The 25,700-nt window shown below is 32.1% G+C and overlaps 1 protein-coding gene across 1 annotated transcript in view; it reads left to right on the top strand.

Moving 5' to 3' along the window:
- LRP1B (LDL receptor related protein 1B) overlaps positions 1 to 25,700 on the top strand; it is a 1,191,264-nt gene that overhangs the window by 257,968 nt on the left and 907,596 nt on the right. Inside the window, 1 exon segment of the mRNA XM_049772845.1 lies at positions 8,575 to 8,737. Within this exon segment, the coding sequence (XP_049628802.1) occupies positions 8,575 to 8,737 (163 nt within the window).

The following is a 25,700-nucleotide window of genomic DNA, read 5'->3' as shown; positions in this document are numbered from 1 at the left end:
ATTCCATGTACATCCATGTATAGGAAAATTTCACGACTTCATCTCTCCTGACAGCTGCATAATATTCCATTGTGCATATGTACCACAGTTTCTTTAGCCATTCGTCTGTTGAAGAGCATCTCGGTTGTTTCCAGAGTCTTGCGATGGTAAATAGTGCTGCAATGAATATATATGTAAGGAAGGGATTTTTGTATTGTATTTTTGTGTTCCTAGGGTATATTCCTAGGAATGATTTAGATGGATCGTATGGGAGCTCAATTTCCAGTTTTTGGAGGAATCTCCATATAACTTTCCATAAAGGTTGAACTAGATGGCATTCCCACCAGCAGTAAATAAGAGTTCCTTTCTCTCCACATCCCCAACAACACTGCTTGTTCTCATTCTTTGTGATTTGTGCCAATCTCTGTGGTGTGAGGTCGTACCTCATAGTTGTTTTGATTTGCATCTCCCTGATAATTAGTGATGTGGAGCATTTTTTCTTGTGTCTTTTGGCTATTTGTATTTCTTCTTTGTCAAGGTGTCTGTCTATTTCTTCTCCCCATTTTTTGATGGAATTAGATGTTTTTTTCTTGTAATTTTTTGTCAGTGCCTTGTATATTTTGGAAATTAGCCCCTTATTTGATAGATATTGGGTGAATAGTTTCTCCCACTCAGTGGGTGGCTCTTGTATCTTGGGCACTATTTCCTTTGAGGTGCAGAAGCTTCTCAGCTTAATATATTCCCATCTGTTAATCTCTGCTTTCACTTGCTTGGAGAGTGTAGTTTTCTGCTTGAATGTGCCTGCAGTCTCAATGTCCTGGAGTGTTTTGCCTACGTGTTGTTCTATATATCTTAGGGTTTTGGGTCTAATATCGAGGTCTTTAATCCATTTGGATTTTACCTTCATACATGATGTTAGCTGGGGGTCTAAGTTCAATTTTTTGAAAGTGGCTAGCCAGTTGTGCCAATACCACTTGTTGAAGAGGCTTTCTTTGCTCCATTTAGGATTTCTTGCTCCTTTATCAAAAATTAGGTGACTGAATATCTGGGGAACATTCTCTGAGTATTCAAGCCTACTCCACTGATCTGAGGGCCTGCTTTATTCCAATACCATGCTGTTTTGATAACTATTGCTTTGTAGAAAAGTTTAAAGTTGGGGAAAGTAATTACTTCCATATTCTTTTTCCCAATGATTGCTTTAGCTATTCTAGGGTATTTATTGTTCCAAATGAATTTCAAAAGTTTCTGATCCACTTCTTTGAAGAATGTCACAGGTATATTTAGAGGGATTGCATTAAATCTGTACAATGCTTTGGGGAGTATTGCCATTTTGATGATGTTAATCCTTCCAATCCATGAACAGGGTATGTGTTTCCATTTCTGCATGTCCTCTCTTATTTCTTGGAGCAGAGTGTTATAGTTTTCTTTGTATAGGTCCTTCACATTTTTAGTCAAGTTGATTCCAAGATATTTGAATTTGTGTGGCACTATTGTGAATGGGGTTGTTTTCTTAATGTCCATTTCTTTCTTATTACTATTGGTGTATAAAAAGACCATTGATTTTTGTTAATTTTGTAGCCTGCCACCTTGCTATATGAGTCTATATGAGTCTATATTGTTTCTAGAAGCTTTTTGGTAGAGTCTTTACGGTTTTTTAAGTAGAGTGTCATGTCATCCATCTGCAAACAGTGAGAGCTTGACTTCTTCCTTTCCTATCTGGATTCCCTTGATAACTTTTCCTTGCCTAATCGCTATAGCGAGTACATCCAGTGCTATGTTGAATAGGAGTGGTGAGAGTGGCCTTGTCTTTTGTGAGAATTTAGAGGGAAGGCTTTTATCTTTTCTCCATTGAGGATAATATTTGCCACTGGCTTGTGGTAGATGGCCTTAACTATATTGAGAAAGGTTCCTTTCATTCCCATCTTGCTGAGAGTTTTTTTCTAGAATGAGTGTTGGACCTTATCAAATGCTTTCTCTGCATCTATTGATATGATCATGTGATTTTTATTTTTCTTGTTGTTGATGTTGTGTATTATGTTGATAGATTTACTGACCTTAAACCATCCTTGCATTCCTGCGATGAAACCTACTTGATCATAGTGGATGAACTTCTTAATGAGGCATTGAATCCTATTTGCCAGGATTTTGTTGAGGATCTTTGAATCTGCATTCAACAGCAATATTGGTCTGTAATTTCCTTTTTTCATAGCATCTCTGTCTGGTTTAGCTATCAAGGTAATGTTGGCTTCATAAAAGCTGTTTGGAAGTGTTCCCGTTTGTTCAATTTCATGAAAGAGTCTTGCCAGGATTGGTAGTAGTTACTCTTGGAATGTTTGAAAGAATTCATTAGTGAATCCATCTGGGCCTGGCAGATATTTGATTACCGTTTTAATTTCATCAATAGTGATGAGGGTGTTTAGATATGCTACATCCTCTTCATTTAACTGGAGAATATTATGAGTCCATCAATTTATCCATTTCTTCCAGGTTCTCATTTTTAGTGACATAGAGTTTCTCAAAGTAGTTTCTGATTACCCTTTGAATCTCTGCCAAATCAGTAGTGATCTCTCCTTTTACATTCCGAATACGAGTTATCAAGTTTCTCTCTCTTTCTTTGTTAGTTTTGCCAGTGGTCTATCAATCTTGTTTATTTTTTTGAAGAATCAACTTATGTTTTCGTTGATCTTTCGGATTGTTTTTTTGGGTTTCTACTCCGCTGATATCTGCTCTCAGCTTTGTTATTTCCTTCTGTCTCCCTATATTTTGGGTCCTTTTGTTGAGCACATTCTAATTCTATGAGCTGTGTCATTAAGCTATTCAGATAGACCCCTTCTTCCTTCCTGATGTGTGCTTACAAAGCTATAAATTTTCCTCTTAGTACTGCTTTTGCTGTGTCCCATAATTTCTGATAGTTTGTGTCTTTATTATCATATGTTTCCAGGAAAGTTTTGATTTCCTCTTTGATTTAATCTTGGACACACTGGTTATTCATTTTGAGGCTGATTAACTTTCAGGTGTTAAACTTTTTCTTCTGTGTCCCTTTGAAATTCACACATAATTTCAGAGCCTTGTGGTCAGCGAAGGTAGTCTGCAAAATTTCTATCCTCTTGATATTATGGAGGTATGTTTTATGTGCCAACATGTAGTCTATCCTGGATAATGTCCCATATACATTGGAGAAAAACATGTGTCAGGTTTCTGGGGATGGAGTGTCCTATATATATCTACTAGGACTCTTTCTTCCATTTCTCTTCTCAGCTCTAGTGTATTCTTGTTGGGTTTCAGTCTGTTTGACCTATCCAGTGTTGACAAAGCCATGTTGAGGGCCCCCCCAATTATTGTGTTGTTATTGATATTATTTTTCAGATTTGTCAACAATTCTATTAAATATTTTGCTGGCCTCTCATTCAGCGCACATATGTTTTTAAGAGTGTTTTCTTCCTGCTGTACAAATCCCTTGATTAATAAAAATGCCCATCTTTGTCCCTTACAACTTTCCTAAGTATAAAGTTTGCATCATCTGATATTAGTATGGCCACTATAGCTTTTTTATGGGTGTGTTTTGCTTGGATAATTTTCCTCCAGCCTTTTATTTTGAGTCCATGTTTGTTCTGACTATTCAGGTGTGTTTCTTGTAGGCAGCAGAAGGTTGGATTGAGTTTTTTTTTTATCCATTTAGCCACTCTGTGTCTCTTAACTGGAGCATTTAGTCCACTGAAATTGAGAGAAAGAATTGTCCTGAGATTTAATGCCATCTTTATATAAAAATTTGGTGTGTCTTTGGTCAGTCTTGTCTTAAATTAGGTTTTTCAGTTTTTCTCTTAAGACTGGTTTTGAGTCTGTAAACTTTCTGAGCTGTTGTTTGTATGTGAAACCATGTATTCTTCCATCAAACCTGAAAGTGAGTTTTGCTGGGTGCAGTATTCTAGGTAAAGCATTTATTTCATTGAGATTTGTCAGTATGTCCCACCACTGCTTTCTGGCCTTGAGTGTTACTGGTGACAGGTCTGCTGTAAATCTCAAGGATGTGTCCTTGAATGTAATTTCCCTTTTTGATCTTGCTGCTTTCAAAATTCTGTCTCTATCTGTTCGATTCGTCATTGTGACTAGGATGTGTCTTGAGGTATTTTTTCTGGGGTCTCTTTTGATTTGTACTCCTCGGGCATACAGGATTTGATCGCACATATTCTTTAGCTCTGGAAGTTTCTCTTTAATGATGTTCTTGACCATTGATTCTTCCTGGAAAATTTCTTCCTGGGTCTCTTGGACTCCAGTGATTCTTAAGTTATTTCTGTTGAGCTTATCATAGACTTCTATTTTCATCTGTTACCATTCTTTGACTAATTTTTGCATAGTTTGTTCATTTGCTTTAAGTTTTATTTCCAGTTTATCCTGCTATATGGAGTTGTTATGTATCTCATCTTCCACAGCATCAATTATATTCTCAGCTTCTGTTACCCTGTTGGAAAGCTTATCCATTTTGTCATTCAATTCGTTTACTGAGTTTCTCAGGCCTGTTATTTGACCTGTTATTTCAGTTTGGAGTTTTGTGATTTCTGTATTCATATTTTCTTGGTTCTTATTAGTGTTCTCTTCAACTCAATCTATGGTTTCTTTTAGTTCTTTGAACATCTTCCATATTTCTTGTCTAAACTCCTTATCTGAGAGATTGTTTAGTTGGTTGGCCACTTTCTGGTCAACATAATTGTCATCTTCATTATCTATGCCTGATGCTGGCCTGCATTGTTTCCCCATTGTCACACTTGTATTGTGAATTTTTTTATGTGTTGTGGTGGTAATCATTGGCTAAATGATGTGCATCCATGCTCCTCTGGCTCTGCCCTATCTGGGTGGGTTGACTTGCCTCCAAAGAAGGGGAGCCCTCCGTGGATGAAGCCTCACACAGGATCAAATCTTAGAGTGCAGCACACATCAGAGAAGACAGTCCGAGAAGAAATGCTGGGCTTCAGTGATCCAGCTCAGTTCTTAGTGGGATTTTTTCTTCTTTTTGCAATGCTGTTCCTTCATTAGAAAGAGTGCAGGGCGCATAGCAAAGCGGAGCAAAGTGCTCTTCTGGAGCCTCTGGAGAGCAAATTTTCTGGACCCTTTTCAGCCCACTTCCAAGAGGTTCAGGAGACAGGACAGGAGACAAACACACACAGGCAGCACTCACAGTAGGGAAACACTGGGCAGGTGTAGATTTTCCCAGCCTGACATCACAAGCAGGGGGCCTGCCTTCTACGAAGTACTGCTTATAGCCAGTTTTCATGTTTGGAAGCAGTTCCTTGGCATTCCAGCCCATGAATGAGCCTGTGGGAGAGCAAAATTTCAGGGCCCTTTTTGGCCCACTCCCAAGAGGTTCAGGAGACAGGACAGGAGACACACACAGGCAGCGCTCACAGTTTCTCACATTCTGGCCCCACTGGGCAGGCCCTTTTCAGTTATTTCTGAAAATTTTCTATGAACTAATTTAAATTTCAGCAAAATAAATATAAAATACTAAATCTATTGTCAAGAAAATGCACTCGTCTCTTGAAATGTTTTAATCATTTTAAACAAGTATTTGTTTATTTATTTCACTACCTTTAGACTTGCTTGCTAAATTCCTTTTTAATAAATTCAGTTATCTAATTTTAATATGAAACACATTAAAATCAAACAGTAAGGTCAAATTTGAAGAAAGGGAAGCAAAACCGATTCCCACTCTTACTAAATTTTACTGATTATTGGATTTTTTTCGTGAGAGTTCTTATCTACAGGATGATGCTTGTGAATAATATCTATTGTTTCAGTAGCAGAGAAACATTCTGAAAAGCTGCAGTTAAAGGTTAAAATTTCATCAGACAAATTTTTGTCATAAATTATGATTGCATGCTATGCCAAGTGCCCATCTACAATGAGAGATGGATCAGTGAAAAGACTGGCTTATTTTGTCTGTACTAAATATATTTGCAGTAATTTTTGAAACTAAGAGTTTTGAGTTTTACTGATCTAATAATGCAAAAATAAAAAAATATAAAATAAATATAATATTTCCAGATTTCTGGAGACAGAATAATCAGGTATTTTAAAATTGGGTTATTGAATGGTTTGAAAAATAAAAGGCTTCATTTAATTTGTGGAACACTTAAATGCTTTTCTTTCCCATAAAGTGTATATAGTGCAGGAAATTAATCAATAACTGAAACATCAGTATAAAATAAGTTATAATATTTCTCCCTACAGGTCTTAAGCAGGATAATCTATTTTACATAGTTGCTACTTTCTCTTGCTTTGACACTATACCTTTATGAATGATAATGATGACACATTTATCTGTATTAGTCTTTCTGTAGAGAATACCATTTACTGAAGAAGCATGCTATTAAAGCAAAGAAAGAATGCATAGGCTCAGATTATGGAAATCAATGAGTCATAGATCTATGCTAAGTTTTAAAAAAGAAATAAAGTATAATTTCCAAAACAAATATTTGACTGTCATAAAATTCATTCAGGAATAAGTAGGAGCTAGAATCATTTATAACATTATTGAAGAAAATATCTCAATAATTCAGATCTAAAACCATTACAGAATGGATATTTATAAAGATTGAAAGACAAAGAATATTTATAAAACATTTGAAGGTTCATGAAAAAAATGTTTAATGCCTTGTATGGTAAATAATGTTCAAATGCTTGACTTTCCTAAAGATAAATATTTACAAAGCAGTATTTAATTTCAATATGTGAAAAATGATGAATAGAATTTATTTGAGTAAAAGGAGACATATTTTTCTTAGCTATATTATCTTAATAAACTGTCAATATTTAAAATTTTGAATTAATATAAAATTAATTACACAGGCTGTGTTTTTTACACTGACTGTATAGAAAGAGGAGGTACAGTAAATGCACCTCATATGCACCTCAACACAGGCCCTTTGCCTTAAAAAATAAAAATAAATAAAATTAGGGGCCGGAGAGGTGGTGCTAGAGGTAAAGTGTCTGCCTTGCAAGTGCTAGCCAAGGAAGGACTGCGGTTCGATCCTCCAGCTTCCCATATGGTCCCCCCAAGGGCAATTTCTGAGTGCTTAGCCAGGAGTAACCCCTGAGCATCAAACTGGTGTGACCGAAAATAAAATAAAATAAAATAATGCAATTCATTTTCCAATAATACAAGACATATATATCAACAGCACTCTTCTCATGCTTGGGGACAGCTGTATCAGAAGGTCTACTGTGTTGTAACCTTTCAGTTTCCCAAATATAATCTGAAACTTTTCTCTTTATATTAGAAGAAAAGAATGTGAAAAAAGAAAATACCACTTCTTGTTGATATTTGGTAGATTTAATGAGAATGGAGTTTGGCAAGATGGGATTGCCTTGAATCTACCTCTTTCATTCTTAATTTTTATAAAGAGAAAACTTAAAAAGGCTCAGGGATTATGTACTTGAGTCATTGTTGGGTTTTTTGTTTTGTTTTGTTATGTTTTGCTTTGCTTTTTGGGCCATACCTGGTGACACTCAGAGTTTTCTCCTGGCTATGTTCTCAGAATTCGCTCCTGTCTGGGGATGCTGAGGCATCGAACTATGCTTCTCCCTAGGTTAGCGCTAGCAAGGCAAACACCCTACTGCTCACGCCACCACTCCAGCTACTCCAGAGAGTCTTGACAACATAACACAATTATATTTTCTGTTTTTTTTTTTAATTTTTATATCATTTTTGACACTCAGTGGTGCTCAGGGCTTAGGGATTACTCCTGACTCCATGCTCAGGATTTACCTATAGCATTCTCAGAGACCCATATGGGATGCCAGGGATCAAAAATAAGTTGTTCATGTGCAAGGAAAACACTACCTGCTGTACCCACTCTGTAGTTCCAACAATTGTGTTTCCTTAGGTCAAATATATTTTTTGAGAATCTTATCAGAGAATGGAAAACAAAGGAAGCACTATGAGCACATTCATAGGAGAGAAGCATATTCCTTTTGCCAAAGGAATCTTTGTGGTCAATAGGTCATGTTTTCTTGATTGTCTTTGACAAAATCACATTGCACCATTGAAGAAATGGGTCACATTTTTTTTCCTTTGTTTTATTAGCTTTGTATAAAGTTATGACTGGATTTTAAAGCCACAGGAAACTTACAAATCAATTTTAAAATTGTCTATACTACCTTACTCTTTGAAATAAAAATTATAAAAATAAATTTATTTTCTAACTTAAATTCATAAAAATGTGTTTACTATATTTTTTCTAATGTTGCCTGTGTCATTATATTACTTATGTCAATTGAGTTGAGTGAACTACTTTTGACAATACAAAAAACCAAGAGACATATTTTATAGTGAACGACTCTATTCTAAGATTTATAAACTATCCAGTTCTCTAAACCATGCTTAGTCTTAGAGAAAAATATCAAAAGTAGTATATATTTTTGCTATAGAGAACTTATTTGACAGAAGAGGAAAGTTCCTTTGCTGTGGTCTTTTTAATCATAAGACTACTGGTACTTGTCAAATGTCATCCTTGATACATTTCAGTAAACATATTTTCTTTGATTTGTGGTGCTAGATTTTTACCTATAATTCAAGGAATTTGTCTGTGTGTTTTTCAGATGTGCAACAAATGGCTATTGATTGGTTGACCAGAAATTTATATTTTGTGGACCACGTCAGTGATCGGATCTTTGTTTGTAATTACAATGGGTCAGTTTGTGTTACTCTCATTGACCTGGAGCTACACAATCCAAAGGCAATAGCAATAGATCCAATTGCAGGGTAAGTGGTTCTTCTTTTTGGTATTCAATATGAAATACTACACATTTAATTTTAAGAATAAGTCAGAGTCAAAATGAGTTGGCAAATATAATAAGGTACTTGCCAGAGTTTGTTTTTTAATTGTGGATTTCAACTAGATCTCAGTAGGAAAAATAAAGTTATAATTCAGCTTGCTAAGTCAGGTGTGATAATAATTACTTAATACAATATTGTAGAACTAACTGAAGACATAACATTTCTTCATCTAAGAATTTCTTGAGTTTCCAGAGAAGAGACTCAGAATAGTTTAAGATTAGAGAACATATTTTAGAGTTAGTTATCAGTGACTTGCAGTTAGGCCAATGTTAAAAATACTACTATTTTGTGTTTTTTCAAAGAAAGATGAATTTGTCATACATAAACCTCAGACTTAGGGTTTATTACAGAGGTGCAACATATACAAATATACCAATAAACTTTGATTTTTGTACTTGAACACTTTTGTTTTTTTAATTACTGATAGAAACTTTAGTCTTATTTTGAAGTTGTCGGATTCCTAAGAATTTTATTTCAGTTTCTTTTTTCACACAACTTTTAAGAGGCCTTTTCTCTCTAATTTGACCCTTTTTATATAAAAATATCACTTTGTCCCTTTTATATATTTCTAAATATAGTCATACAATGTTTAAATTCTCATCTACATTCCTTAGATGTTTAGAAAGCCAACACAGAAATTATGATTTAATTTTTTGAATACTATCTGAGGTGGTAAACCCAAGTGCACAGTTCTATGAATTCAACAATTTATCCATTTTGTTGGCTAAGTCTCAAGTTACTAACAAACTATACTTCTTTAAATTTAAGAATTGTTTTCTTTAAATATATGTTGCAGTGAAGATACACTAAAAGTTTATTTATTGTTATTATTTTTTTATTGTTACTAAGAAGTTCAGGCTGAATGTCTGATGGAACATATCCTAAACTGCCATAAGCCTCTATTCAATAAATGAGAAAATATTTACTGAAGAAGCAGCTGTCATCCATATGTGGACTTTTGTCACTCTTTACTTAAAGTCTGATTGAATATTAAGATGCATCATCACAATGGTTCTGATTTTGACAAGAACAGCTTGCACATAAGAACTTTGCTAGGAAGACTCTGTAATATAATTTTTGAATGTAGCTCTATTTGTATTTGCAGCAGATGGTTACTTGACTCAATCTGAGTGCCGTGATGCTTCAAAGACATTAGTAAAAGAAGATGTATTAAAACTGATCTGTTTGTGTTGCTGGATAAGGGTAGTAAGAAAGAATTACAAATTTACAGATATACTAACAACGTTCCTTTGGAATTCTGTTTAGAAATATATGTGTTTGCAGTTTTTCCATGCATATGCAAAATCAAATTTCTAATTAGTCTTTAAATAGTTGTTTAGGTAAGGTAAATGGAACTACTGTCTACTTTCTTGTATTACTGCCATTCTTTTTTTTTTTTTTTTGGTTTTTGGGCCACACCCAGTAACGCTCAGGGGTTACTCTTGGCTATGTGCTCAGAAGTTGCTCCTGGCTTGGGGGACCATATGGGACACCGGGGGATCGAACCGCGGTCCGTCCAAGGTTAGCGCAGGCAAGGCAGGCACCTTACCTTTAGCGCCACCGCCCGGCCCCTGTATTACTGCCATTCTTAATACAGATGCAGAGAACCCTTTCAAATAAAATGTGCCAATCTAAAATGCAACATATAAATATATAATCTTTCTGTGCAGCAATGCTTTTTATGTTCTCGGGCTTCCCATTTCTCCCTGTCATTATATGAAAGAACCATATTTTGTCATTTTTGTCAAAGAAATTAGTAGCAAGCCCCCTTATTGTTTGCACTTATTCTCTGCTGATTCCTTAGGGCCAAGTAACTGCTTAAATGTAATTTTGTCATGTATCATTTATCACAATAGGGTCTTAGGTTTTTTTCTTCGAGTTTACTCTCCCTCTCCAGCTTGTATTTTCAATCATGAAACAGAACAATCGGAGAAGAAAGTCTTTGCTCTGTTAAAAATATAAGCCTGTCTATAACAGAACACTTACAATGGACATGCTACTTTTTTTTTGGGGGGGTGGATTTTGGGCTACACCCGGTAATGTTCAGGGGTTACACCTGGCTGTGCGCTCAGAAATCACAGAAATTGTTCCTGGCCTGGGGAACCATATGGGACACCAGGGGATCAAACCGCGGTTTGTCCTAGGCTAGTGTGGGCAAGGCAGACTCCTTACCACTTGGACCACCACTCCAACCCCCGATGCTACTTATTTTATTTTATTTTTTTAATAATATAATGTTACCTGTGGAAGGAGCTACTTTTTTCTACCTTTAACTTCCACTGTTGGGTTTGGAAGAAAACTTGGAGACAGGATTTAGAATAAGTTTTAAAAATACTACTCAAGGTAAAATAAGGCAACAGTAAATTATCATCTGTGTTTTCTTCATTTTCTTCTCTCTAACTATACTAATTTCAATTAGAAAGCATCTAAATGTATTGAAAGTCTGACTTGCTCCTGGTGATAGACTTTAATAGGCATAAAAATAAAGGCAGGTTGCCTTTATTTTTAAAGATATCATTGAAAAAATGTTTTTTTACTTAGATACACTTTTGATGTGGCGGTTGGGACCACACTCAGCTGTGCTTAGGGCTTAGTCATCAGTCTATATCAAGGTTCACTTCTTAGTGATAAAGGCCTCAGGTTTATAGGGTACAGAGGAACAAATCCTGCACTTCTGTGTTGCATACACCTTAACTGCTGTCTCAAGTAAAACATATATGTGTGTGTGTTTATACATTTATTTTATAAACTCTCTTTTTCTTATAGTATACTCTCTTGCAATTATGTTTGTTATATTTTATTTTAAAATTATAATTTAATTATCTTTCCCATGAGTTACATAAACATCACTAATTTCTGGAATATTTTTGTCACTAACCAGGATCCAATTCAAATCTTCTTATATAAAATTATTTACATGCCATATTGTGATTCTCGAGTAGGAACACACCCAATGAGATGGCAAAATAGCATAGAAGCTACCTAAGATTAACAAACAAATCCAAAAATACAGAATGAGTAACTAGTAACAAATTGTTTATATACCTTCTATCTTAATGACCCTATTGTTATATAACAATTTTTACAAATTTTATTTTGCTAAAGGTTTTTGGAAAGCTCCATTACAACTTATTTGTAAGCAATCATTATAAAATAAATTAATTTGTGTCTTCCAAAGCAGCAGGCTTGTGAAATGGATGGGGGTATCTGGGTCAATTGTAGAGAGAATATTATACTAGTGTTGGGATTAGTATTAGAAAATGGAACCAGTAATAAATGTATTATGAGAAATTCTTTAAACCAGTGTTTAAATAAAGACATACAATATAGATAATAATGTAATAAAATATATTTTATAATATAGAGTAAAATATGATATAAATATATTATTATAAATCTATATAATATAAACATGCATATTATAATTTATTCAAGTCGAATCTAGAAATATTTTTGGCATCTGTTTTGAAAAGTTATAGCTTTTTTAGATATCAGTATTTTCACCTTTGAAAAAGTTTTGTTCATCACTTCTCTGGATTCACTCTATTGAAAGGTAAAATAGTTCCAGAGTCAAATCAAAACTAATTACTGCATTGCAGCAGTGGCATTTCAAACTATTTTTTAATGCATACAAATGTAAGTCACTTGCAATGGAAACAAAACAAGCTCCACCACTCACTGGATGTAATAATGGGTGTTTTGGACTTTCTATTAAATTAAGCCACCACACACATTTAGAAACTATAATGATTCTTACTATGAATGTAAAATCATTTTGACAATATTGCAAAGGAGGGATTATGTTAATAGTAAAATGATGTTTATTTGAAAAATAAAGTAAAATAAATAAATATCTGCTTCATTGGAATTGATGCTATTATGAAATAAATGGAAGGAAAACTTAGGTTATATATATATATATATATATATATGTATATATATAAACCAAAATAAATACAATTATGCCATATTGCTAGATTGAAGGAAAGAGGGATAGTTTTCAAGTATCATTATCCCCATTTTCCTATTCGGATATTTATAAAGAATGAGTGACAGAATGATCTGCATTATTTATTTGTGAATTAATGAACATGTCAATTAATGAGAGGAACCTGCATGGTCTTTGTTTTAAACAAAAATGTAATATTTTCCATGGAGACAGGAGAATGAAACTTACACTTTGGGATTTGAATTTCCACAGGATCGATAATACTTAATAGTCCATAATTTATTCCCATCACTTGTCAAGATATCTACTATTGATTGAAGCAATCATAGCCAACAAATGTAATGATAGAATCAAAATTAATATACAAGAAGGACAGGAATTATTAATTAAATTTAATTTGAGATGCAACATGAATGCTGGAATCTTTAAAATTTTCTAGATCATCATTTGACCTATGATGATGCAAGAAGTTTGTAAAGGAAAAATTACTGGGATAATTATTATAATTTTTCTTCTTTTGTGAGGTGGCAACTTGACTTAGCTAAGGTCATGAAAAAGCCTCTGACATTAATTTTAACTTGAAAATATTACAAGTAGAACTACCATAAACTTTCAGTATTTGACTTATCAGACTTCATTGCGGGGAAATTAATCTTATAGATTGTACCTTCAGAGCTAACCAGTACCTATTGGTTTTAGAATCGAAATCTTCCTATAGATTGAACCTTATAACATTCTTGAATATATGTCCCAATATAAACGATGTCTTCTCATGAAAGGTTTTTGATAGATGTATGTCCATCTACATATATTGCCTAATATAACATGTCATCAACATGTTAATTGTGAAGTGTTAATCCTGTCTTTTAAAATAATTATCTTCCAAATGTATCCACAAGTAAATTGTGAGCATTTCAATCAAAAAGTCATCCCTATATTGTTTACAGTATATGTTTGATAAGAAAGATGTAAACTTAACCACACACAAAAATACTTATGTAGTCCTTGTTATAAGGAGAAACTCTAAGAGAATACAGTAACATTCCAAGAGCTCTAACAATTAGTTTTCCAAGTTTAAATAATGACCTGTACATTTCTGCTAGGAAATATTAAACTTAAACAAAAGAAATAGCAAAATTGATAAAAATTTAAGTTTGCTTGTTTGTTTTGTTTTGTTTTGTTTTGTTTTGTTCTTGAGGTTCCTGAAGGACCACATGGATGCTTTGATTGTACACTGGTTGGTTGTGGGCTGAGTGCAAAGCAAGTGGTATACTCACTATGCTATTGCTCTAGCCATTGAACAGTGTATCTTTGAAACAATCTTGGTGTTACAAATAGATTCAAACCTGTGATATGACTCTCACTCATTTGACTATATTAAGGAAAACTGGGATAAAGTGACTAGGAGGTAATGGTTTACCATGCTTCTGATGCTTGTGTGCATCATCCTGATGAAATTTTAAAAATCATTTCAGGAGAATTCTGGATTTACTTTGTATGTGACAAAAAATTCAAATAGGTATCATATTGATCAAACTATGGCCCGCGGGCCACATATTGTATTTGTATCGGTTTTGTTTCTTCATTGCAAAATAAGATATATGCAGTGTGCATAAGAATTCGTTCATAAGTTTTGTTTTTACTATAGTCAGACCCTGCAATGGTCTGAGGGACAGTGAACTGGCCCCCTGTTTAAAAAGTTTGAGGACCCCTGTATTAGACATATAGATTGGTTGGGAAAATCCAGTGATGATCAGGGTTTGTTATGGCTCTAGTTAAAGATCACTCCTGGCCGTGCTTGGCCTAAATTATTAGTATGGGGATTGAATCAGGCTTGCAAGGCAAGTGCCTTACTTGCTCTATTGTCCCTCAGACGTGCTGTTTTCAACAGCCAACTGTGTTTCTTTTTAAATTGTGACTATATATAAATATAGATAGATAGATAGATAGATAGATAGATAGATAGATAGATAGATAGATAGATAGATAGATAGATAGATGGATAGATGGATGGATGGATGTTTATTTTCTTTATCATATTACTTATGTGTTCTCTGGGTGTATCTAACAACTGGATGACTTATAGATTTATGGTGAATATCTAAGGTATAAACATATAAGTAACTATATAAGACAATTTACTAAGGGACCCGAAGAATTTATTTTAATGTTATAAATGCAATATCCTTTGCATCAATTACTAATGAAAGCAATGCATTTCTTGATAATAATGTTATACAAGTGTTTCATAATTTTCACTAATCTGCTAGTTCTACCAAGTATGATTGAAAGTCATTAACTATCTTATTTATCATAAAATTTCTAGACTTTTATTTTCTAAAATTGAATCAATTTTTATTATAACTCTGTGACCAGTTGTTTCTCAAAAGTTTTCGTACTAGAGTCTCAAAAAACAATTTCCTTTCTGAAGTTTCTCACCATTATCCCACCAAAATAATGTCTTATTTTGTGTAATGTTCTTCTAGTTATATAATTTTCACCTGTGCTTCACCTGGCCTAATATTAAAGCCCATAGGAGGGATACAGGCCCTGACTGAGAAGTGTGCTACAGACTCTGGAGATTTTTTTTCTCAAGAATTGTTTACCTATGGAATATTTTCTAATTATCTAACTCAGAGGTGACTTCTTTTTTTTTTTTGTTTGTTTTTTTTTGTTTTTTTTGGGGGGCACACCCGGCCATGCTCAGGGGTTACTCCTGGCTGTCTGCTCAGAAATAGCTCCTGGCAGGCACAGGGGACCATATGGGACACCGGGATTCGAACCAACCACCTTTGGTCCTGGATTGGCTGCTTGCAAGGCAAACGCCGCTGTGCTATCTCTCCGGGCCCCAGAGGTGACTTCTATAACCAATTCTAATTACCTGGTAATATGATGGGACACATTAGAGCAATATTCAATTTTATGTTCAGTTGTATATTTCTGTACAATTAACCCAAATTAATTAAACTCTCATTGGTATTTTGACATATATTTATAAATTAAAACTGCCCAAATTATTTTATATTTTGTTTATTTTATAAGATTTCTAAAAATTTCAATGACATTAAAAATCATCACTAAATTAAGAGTTTATAAATGTATTTCTATAGATCATGTCCATTATATTTTAGACCTTTAAACAAGTCTTTAGAAAATAATCTTTTCTAAATTTCTAATGTGATAAAATTCTACTCATGCATGATTTTAGGCATTATTATAGAATAACATGTATTAAATTATAAAGTCATTTATTATTTCACATAAAATCTATGTATAGGAATCCCAGGATTCAATACATGTTTACATTTTTCTTGAGTTTTGGCCACACACAGCAAGGCTGTCGGCTTATTCCTAACTTAGAACTCAGGGATCATAGATGAGTTTTTAGTGGACTATATGGGGTCCCTGAGATCAAACACTTGTCAGTCATATGCAAATCATGTGCCCTGCCCACTGTACTATCTATCGGGTCTAGGTGTCAACATTAATTTTTCTCACAGTATTTTGTGACATTTTCTCAGAGTGCTCAGTGTATTCTTTAGGCTAACTCTTCTGTAAAATCATAACATGTCAACATAAATTTAAGAGATCACATTTAGAAAAATAATGTTCAATTACAAAATAAAACTGCTGCTTCTTTGAGTCTATAAATAATCCCAAAGCAGACATCTGTCTTCCCAGTTAGAATTAGCAAAATAAAACAATCATGTTGGTTTTGACAATGTTTTTCCTTTGCTATTTCAAAGGCAATACAGATATTGAAGTGATATAATATTCAAGCTAATCTAGAAAAATATATTAAGAATAATGTAGTAAACCACATAGTTTCTATTATGTGATAGTCTATTTTTAATGACCACATTTGACTACTGTATATTTCTCCTAGGTCATGGGGCTTCATTTTTTGTAGAAATGCTGTTTAAGATTATGAATAAATATTTTAGTCTGATAATATAAAACATTATATTTTTGTTTTAGCTAAGGTAAGTTATATACTTGACTATAAATATATATTTTTATTTTTGAAAAAATAAACATTTATACAAAACAAAATATCTAGGATTGTGAAATACCCTAATATAGTCTTTAGTCTCAAATAGGCTTATCCTCCTAATATATGATGTTATGATTTTCATATCGAAGAGAAAAATTAAGAATTTATCAGAAATTCTTGTTTCAGTGTTCACAGTACTTTTTGAAAGAAATTTTTGTTTTAGAGTTCACAGTACTTTTTGAAAGACTTTGAACAATTTTAAGCCACTGGGATAATAGGAAGAAAACTAATGTGTCACTTAAATGAGCAGTTTTCTTGTGGCTAAAATGCTTTCTTGTTCTCTGCCAGAAAATAGCATACATGCTAGAAGAATATATAATTATTAAATATATTTTGTAGTATTTAGTATTTTAGATTTTATTATTGCTTAATATGTAGTTTTATAAATTATATAGTTTTATAAAACAAGTAGATAAAAATCCAGTAAAATACATTAGAACATATGCACAAGATCTAAAATCATTAATATTTTATCAAGGTGTTACAAATGAATAATATGAAATAATATGAATAATATGAAATAATAATATAAAATATAATATTAAATATGACACTTGTAATATTATGATTGTGTATTAAATATAAAATATAATGAAAATATGGATATATGATCTAACAGATTAAAAACAGCAGAATTACAACATACTAGAAAAAAAACTCAGAAACAAAACTAGTAGTATATGCTATTATAATTGCTTTAATTCAGTTTTTCTGGTCTGATTTAGAGTATACATATCTATATCCAATCATATCCAATGTTTGGCATTCTCTTCAGAGTTTTGATCTGATTTTAGGCCTTGAGCAGCAACATATCTCTTGCCAATCCAGAATCTGAACTAGAATAATCAGGTCTAAAACTTAGTAAATATATAAAACATATTTTATTGTGAAATAATATAATTAAAATATTTAGAAGTTTGGTAATACTTTTATAAACAGTAATATACCATAGGAAATGTATACTGCTTTTGTAAAATAATTTATGTTCAGATGGTCTTGTTACATATTACTTTACTGAAAGTACCACTTTCAAAGAGTTATCGAGGTAAATTATTACCTTAGTGTAATTTATTAGAGATTTTGTGTGCTGGAGAGATAGTATAAAAATTAAACACTTGCTTTGCATGCAGGCTAGACTTGTTTTGACCATGGAAGTACACATGTTCATCTAAGAACCATCAGTAGTAATCTCAGAGCATGAACTAGGTGCATGCCTTGAGCACCACAAAATCTGTCTACAAAAAATGTTTTCATAAAAAAGTACAATTCTATTAATGTATCATTGTATATTTGTGTGCATTTGACACCCAGTTATTCTCAAGGATTAAAATTAAGTCTTGATAGTAATTTCACATCCTCTGAAATCAAAGCACTTTCTCAATGAACGCAGGGGCTCTATAGAGTGCCAAGGATTAAATTTGGAGCTAATTTGCCTTATCCATTGTACTATCTCTCAGGCTCCTAAATGACCAAAACAAAAATAAAAAGCAATTATTTATACATATTTTCCTTGCATACTCCCTTGCATATTTTCACTCTTTAATATATGAGATGAATTCATAATTTTATTTTAAACTATATAATCATGTCCAACATTTTTTAAAGAAATTTAAGTTAAGCCTTTATGCTGACTTAAATTTTGTTCTGCTTGACTGCTGATCCTTGCAGGATATTAAACCAAAATTGATATTTCCCCTTGAGACAGTGGTTTGACTTGAGAGAAATTGGCCTGGCTTGAGGGTCAGAGTGGATTTTTTCCAATGTCAAGTGGTTTTAACTTGTGGCATTTTTAAAAAATGTTCTAAAGGAATGAGCAAATTTTGAAGTTATATTGTCATCTTTTAACTTTATTCAGATAATTGACTTTGTAAGCATTAGCAAAAAAGTATATTTTGCTTAGATAGACAATTAAGTATAGATAAAAAGTGCCCACATTGACATCTTAAAATAATTTAATGTTATTTTTAGAAAAATAAAAACAATTTAGCCATTGTTCTACATGACTATTAAATATAATTATGGTAAGCTCATCAACATCAAGCTATTTAGTAAATCTCAAATATTTTTCATAAGTCTTCTTTAGTTTGTCATAAAATAAGCTTTAAAATGATATTAAATTAAAAAAATAAAAAAATAAAAAAATGATATTAAAATAAAATAGTTCCCATTATAGTAGGTGTTTAGTCATGGTCTCAAAATGGAGCTTAGATTTTGAAAAATTTTTAAATATGACAACTCTAATTAAACATTATCAAATTTCCATAATAAATATTAGACTTATCAAAAGTGTACAGAACTCTAAAATAATAAAAAGTTTCCAAAAATATAAAGTCTTGGGTCATGAATTTATGAACAGAAAAGTGCTTTTTAGTTTTCAAGTTATTTATTGTGTTGCAAATTTAATATAGTACACATATCAAATGTGTACATTAAATTTATCATCTAAAATAATTTTTAAGGTCTGTAAAATTTTATAGGATGCACATTAAGTAAATATCAGTAGTAAACTTGTATGATAGTTGCATTTTCTGAATATTGGTTATTTTCAAAAAACACCAATATTGAGATTAGTACAGTATTATCACATGAATACTCATATTTGAGTCTGAGAGGTTTTATATATTTGTGTGTTGTTTATTCTATGTGTTTATTCTGGAATCAATATTTCACCTTTGCTACTAGATACCCAGAGATCTTGAAATATTTTATAGTAAACTAGAATAAAAGAAAAACGTTGAATATAAATAAGCACTGATTGATGGAAAGGAATAAGATAAAAAAGAACCAACATAAGCAGTTGTTGTTATATAATATTATAATTTAAAATAGAAGAATACATTTTCAATAATTCATTTGTTATTCTACTTGTGTCTTCTGCTTAGTAAATATCTTGATATAATCTTCACTCCATACATACATTAAATTATTACAATATAAACATCTTCAAGAAAAATGTGATCTTATTCATCTTTTTTTTTTGCTTTCTTTTTTGTCAAGATGTGATCCAAAATACTAGAAGCCTGTGCTTGTTCTCCCCTCCATAGCTAATAAAACAATGAAGTTATTTATTTACTTATAGATTAATAGATACTTTAATTTAAGAAATGAAAGACTAAAGGTGAACAAAGCAATAACAATGAAATAGAGCCAGGAAAGTTAAGGAGCCTCCTATCCCAAGATTGAACTCACTTATTTATTTAGAAAACTTTCTCTCATGGTTGTATCATGCCCATTGTTTTCCTTTATCTATGATTGCACATAGAGAGCTGGCTTAGTCCATTGTGTTTAAGACTATATTGGAAATCACAATAGAGTTATCCATCACAAGAAGTTCTATATTTTAAGACAATTTTCTAGCCCTATTGCTGGCTTCTTTGAGGCATTTGATGCCATGATTCACTGAGCAGCCAACACATTTTCCTAAAGGCTAACTTATTGTGTTTAATTGAGAACCTTTAATTGACTTTCATTGCTTAAAGCCATTTTCAATACAATTTCTTGCTCTTCGGGTCTTAGAAGTAGTTGGCTAGTTCAAACTTGAGAATCCTTAATTTAGAGCTCACTTTGTCTCTTATTTATTGATTGATTTTTATTTTGCTATAGATTTTATTTTTTCAGTGTTTTTGGTTAATAACTTATCAAATAAAAATTGTAGTAACTAATAAAGAACAAATAAAATAGTTTTAAGCTGTTTTTCTCGAAGAAATGAATTCTGTAAGCATATGTTATTACTTTAAATATTTTGTCAATGGGGCTCCAAGAGGGTACAAGGGAAAGGCACTAACCTTGGAAGTTGCTGACTCTATTCGGATCCCTGACACAGCTATAATTCTTCACCTTTCCCCACAAGTATTCCCTGAGCAAAAAGTCAGAAGTATTGAGAAAAGCAAATATAACAAAACATGACCAAAAAATAAATTAAATAAAATAGAATATAAAGATATTTCAAATAACTTTTTATCAAATATTTTCAACTTTAAATATTTCAGCCCTCAATAATAGTAACTGCTGCTGTGAAATTTTTCTAATAGCAAATAATAGATATTTTAGTTTTATATTAATACAATGCTGTACTTATGACCTTGACTTGAACTTACAATGTTAGCACCATTACTGTTAGTTTTAATCACAAAATGTTATTGTTTTTCTTTTTCACAAGCTAGAGTCCAATGTATACATTCCTACTTTTAAGGTAGTTTTTATTTTTATGTTATAATTCAATAATGGTGACTCCATTTATTTGGAGTTTCTTATCTTTATTAAGGGCTCATAGTGTTGTGATATTTTACCAAAAATAATAGAAAGTGTAATTGCTTTTTAAAAACTGGATTTGAGTGACATACTTTATTGCAGTTATGTTCCAGTTGAAGTATCCATCACATGATCAGAAATAAGGCAAGAATGATAGAAATTATTATTTCTTGCTGGAAAATTGTCAATCATTCTTCAGTTTTTGAGAAGAGTATGTGCTTGTTATTAAAAATGTCTGTCAAGGTGACAACTAATAGGTTCTTTTCTTCGTTTCTTCCTCCTTCCTTTCTTCAGTTTTCCCACCTTTCTTCCCTCCATTCTTTTTTCTTACTTTGTCACTCCTTCCTTCATCCTTCCTTTCTTCCTTTTCCCACCTTTCTTCATTCTCTTTCCTTCCTTTATTTCTTCTTTCCATCCTTCCTTTCTTGCTTCTTTCCTTCTCTTCTCTTTCCTTCCTTCTTTTCTTCTTCCTCCTTCCTTTCTCCTTTCCTTCCTTTCATTCTTTCCCTCTTTATTTCCTCATTCTTTCCCTCCTTTATTCACTCATTTCTTCTTTCTTTACTTTATTCTCTCCTTCCTTTCCTCATATCATTCTTCCCTTCCTTCCCATTTTCCTCATTTTCTTCCTTCTTCCTTCCTTAATTCCTGCCTTTCTTTTTTTCCTTTTTCTTCTTTTTATTACCTTTCTCCTGCCTTCCTGCATTCCTGCCTTCCTCCCTTTCTTCCTTTCTCCCTGTCTTCCTTCTTTCCTGCCTGCCTACCTTTCTTCCTACCTTCCTTTCTTCCTGCATTCATTAATGCCTTCCTTACTGCCTTCCTTTCTTCCTTCTTGCATTCCTTCCTTCCTTCTTGCCTTTTTTCCCTTTTTTCTGTCCTCCCTTCTGTCCTTCTTTCCTTCCTTCCTTCCTTCCTTCCTTCCTTCCTTCCTTCCTTCCTTCCTTCCTTCCTTCCTTCCTTCCTTCCTTCCTTCCTTCCTTCCTTCCTTCCTTCCTTCCTTCCTTCCTTCCTTCCTTCCTTCCTTCCTTCCTTCCTTCCTTCTTTCCTTAATGCCTTCCTGCCTTCCTTCCTTAATAGTTTTTCTTCCTTCCTTGGCAGTAATAAATTATAGCACATTAGCATGGCAAAGTCTTTTTTCAGAAAAACATTCAAATTGGTAAATTAATTTTCAACATATTTGTGTAACCTTAAATGTTTAAAATATAGGTTTATTATTTGACTGAACTTTTCTTTCTAGATACATAATTATTTTATTGGGCCATACCCATTTGATACTCATTGGTTACTTCTGGCTACGTGGTTAGAAATTGATCCTGGCTTTGGTGACCATACGGAATGCTGAGTGTCGAACCACGGTCCATCCTAGGCTAGCGCTTGCAAGGCAAGGCACATTATTACATCTAGTGCCACCGCTCTGGCCCCCATAATTTTAAAATTATTTATTAAATTGTTTATAGAATTGGTTTGGCAAGAATATAAACAAAGAAACAAGTGTTCCACACAGTAATAGACATATTTATATTTCGACAATTTCTCTAAAAAAACAAAGTTCTATATTGCTAAATCAAAGAACCTCATCTCCGTGAATTGTAGAAACAATATGGTAAATATATATATAAGTTTTTTAATGTAACAATGTTAATATAATCTTATATTTAAGCATCTTTATATTTAAAAAATATTCTTGTATCAAAGAAGGCATAGTATATACCAAACATATACTAAAAGTTTATCTATTCATTTAAAAATAATTTTGAATGACATTTTTATATGTTGAATGAATCTAATATTTTCTGAAATACAGTGTGAAAATGTGACATAAAATGAATTATTTGGGCCAGAGACATAGATGAATATACTGGAGTGGACATTCCATGTGAGAAGACATATTGAATCACTGATATTGACTATTCCCTTAAATTTCTGTCAGATGTGTCCCCAAATAATCTGGAAGTATTCTCTGATCATATTGAGGTGTAGTCCTCAACTTTATTTGATTGAGGATTTTTCGTGAGAAATACAAATAGAGATAGAAGTAAAAGTAAGGCAGTCTAAATATGGTATATATTGCTTTACAATGCTCAATATATTTTAAAGCACATTTATACTAATAGAAATCAGAATTCGAACTGCTTTAATGTAACTAATTCTCAGTTAAGAGAAAGGCTAGAGAAGAATAAGTTTTCTCTGAACTTAGTTGAATTGATGCATTTGTGAAATCATCAGAATACCTTATAATTCCTTCATTGCCTCCAATATCATAACATTAGACTTTAAAAAGTAATGTAAAAATAAACCTAAAACTTTCACTTAGAATTAAATGGGTTATATAATGCTATATTTTTCATAACTAGAACAATGATAATTGTGGGAATTTTAGGTACTATTTGAATTTGTATTAATTAGAACTTTCCCACACTTTAGAATTTGCTTCAGTACTCTTTCGTGATATGGCTTTCACTGATTGTGTTGGAAGTAGGTAAGAGTGGCATTATGTGAACTAATGTTTTTTTTTTTAATATAATCAACTTTGTTTAAGTGAAAAATAAAATAGTTCCTTTCAGTGAAAATGGATGAAAGACCTATGGACTCAATATCATGGTAACATTTCATGTGGAATGAAAACTACTTGGAAGCACACTTTTGTTCTTCCTAATGGATATTCTGAGGTTGTTTATCAAAGCTCTGTGAATACCAGATATGGTGGCAATGCAAATAATGATGATCATGACAATGATGATGAGGATGATGACAAAAATGGCAATGAAAACTGTGTTAGTAATACCCATTGAAATGATGCTTTCCTTACTAAGTGGAGAGGATTCTTTCCTTATAATTACTGAAACTGTGGCTAAGCACTATGCTATTTATCTTAAATGTAAAGAGAAATTCATAGTTTATTTCAAAGGGAAAACACTTTATAATTATTAATGGCTCTCTCCCTCCCTTATAAATAAACATATATTAGTTTAGGTAAGTGAAGAGAAATTTCTAGTTAGAATATAGGATTAAATAAAAGAACTTCTGCCTTCTTGAAAAGACATTTGAGTCCTAGATTTATTCCTATTATATATATATATAAGTATCATAAACATATTGACGATGAATACACTTTAACTTTTATATAAAATGTCTTAAAATCAGTATTTGTATTAAACTTTTATTTGTATATAATCAATCTGTTTTATTTATTAGTTTGATATCATTTTACTTAAAGAATAATTAAATTGTGTTAAATTGTTTGTGTTAAATTGTTAAGTATACATAAATTGATTAGATATAAATTGTGTTAAGTTGATTAATTGATTAAGTATACATGAATCAATCATTTAACCTTTTAATCTATAATATATAAAATCAAGGAATAGCAATAATTAATTGTGAATAAAATAAAATAGTTATATATATTAGCTAATAATATTTAAAAATTATATGGAAGTTAAATATATTTAAGTAATCCCCGGAGGTGCTTTTCTATAAATTTTACTTTAAAGGACATTGAATATTTATATAAGATTATTGTTTAAGACAATTGAAACATAGTACTTTATGGAACATCCTGCTCTGCTACATATAAGTTGGATTTGGTGGTTAAAATGCCGGTTTAGTTCATAGTGACCTCACTTATGCAATAAAAAATCATCTTTAATGGAACTGATTTTATTGAACAAGTTGATATCTACCATCTTAACACTATCAATCAATTTATTACCATTTACTAAAAACTATTACCACATATGAAGAGGTAGAGTCCATTAACTAGTTTTGCCTCACCATCTTATTTTTCTTGTACTATAGCAGTATCTTAATTTAGTTCTGATGGGGCCATTTTCTCTGAAAAAAAAGATTTATAATAACATTGTTACTGTCTTTCCTTTAAGATGCCTCTTTTTCTTGGCAATTGCTCTGAATTGATTCATTTCATTTTCACAGTATCATATGTGTTACTTGGATTTTTTATCCTTTACAGTGTAGCTAAATGATGAAAATTACCTTGGTCAGAGAATCAAAGCACTAGTAATAGTTGCTGTCAGTATCCAGACTCAAGTAATATCACCCATGCTGCATTCTTATTTTCTATACTATAGAAAAAGTAAGTTCATCTTAATGAGGAGTTATAAGGTAAAGTGGACAGAGATTGTTTTATGCCAACATTCATCTAGTACTCAGCCCTTAGGGTGGAAAAAAAACCCCACAAGATTATATAATATAAGGATTTTGCATACTAATACGTGGTATCTAAAAATTTGCATTAATGTCTGTTTTAGATATTTCATAAAGTAAGTAAAAGTGAAAAATTTGTGTTGATAAAAATTGAAATAGCATGTAAATATTCGTAAAAATAAAATAACTGGAGAGAAAGTATAAAGATTATTATTTTCTATATGTTGGAATGCAGGAATGGAGATAAATAGATTATGGAGAACTTTAGGGCATTGACACTATTCTGTATAATATTGTAATGGGGAATACATATTGTCATAAATTTAACAATGTCTATATGACCAACTATATAACAAAGAGTAAACTGTAATGGTTTTTATTTAATATTGAGTGCCTTATTTAGTAATAATGCATTAACATTGCTTAATTATAAAACATAAATAATATTAAACAATGTTATATGTGTTATATTC

The sequence above is a fragment of the Suncus etruscus genome, chromosome 5 (genome assembly GCF_024139225.1).
Source record: "Suncus etruscus isolate mSunEtr1 chromosome 5, mSunEtr1.pri.cur, whole genome shotgun sequence".
Lineage (NCBI taxonomy): Eukaryota > Metazoa > Chordata > Mammalia > Eulipotyphla > Soricidae > Suncus > Suncus etruscus.
Note: the sequence above shows the minus strand (reverse complement) of the source record. Positions and strands in the feature narration are given on the sequence as shown.